Source organism: Penaeus monodon, chromosome 22 (genome assembly GCF_015228065.2).
Source record: "Penaeus monodon isolate SGIC_2016 chromosome 22, NSTDA_Pmon_1, whole genome shotgun sequence".
In the NCBI taxonomy this organism is placed as follows: domain Eukaryota; kingdom Metazoa; phylum Arthropoda; class Malacostraca; order Decapoda; family Penaeidae; genus Penaeus; species Penaeus monodon.
In genome coordinates this window covers 7348183-7348666 of record NC_051407.1, presented here as the reverse complement: position 1 = coordinate 7348666, position 484 = coordinate 7348183, and the positions used below count along the sequence as shown (strand labels likewise).

At 37.0% G+C, this 484-nt stretch overlaps 1 protein-coding gene across 1 annotated transcript in view; it reads left to right on the top strand.

The window, feature by feature from the left end:
* The first annotated feature begins 411 nt into the window (after positions 1-411).
* LOC119587261 overlaps positions 412-484 on the top strand; it is a 1810-nt gene continuing 1737 nt past the window's right edge. Inside the window, exon 1 of the mRNA XM_037936014.1 lies at positions 412-423. Coding sequence (XP_037791942.1) covers positions 412-423 — 12 coding nt within the window. The remainder of the gene's footprint in view (positions 424-484) is intronic.

Below are 484 nucleotides of genomic sequence, written 5' to 3'. Positions count from 1 at the left end.
ACAATTATCAATGCACAATATAGAGACCTTATCCATTCCAAACATTTTTACTTCTACAGTAAAAGTTGAAAGTTGAATATCCTGTAAGACACCCATTATACTATTAGGATCATTTGTGCTTACTGTAATACTAAGGACATCTTCATTCCAGCTGTTAATGGCCATAAATGTAATATTAGTAACATAATATCACTAGAGGTGAAACACCACTGAATTAATGTTTAAACACGATGAATAACTTCAAATAGATTGCAAAATCGCATAAATGCTAAGTTGCACTGCTGAAAAATGAGTGAAGGGAAAGGCCGCACAGCTGACAGGAGGGGCGTGAGGGCAGAAGTGACAGTGAGAAGGGCATTGTGATTCGATATATAAGCTGATGATGCACTACGTCAGGAATCATCCAGCACCATGAAGCTCTTGGTAAGTCAGTAGGCCGAATTTTCATTTTCTATGTCTTTATTTCGATTCTTAGTTTACTCTC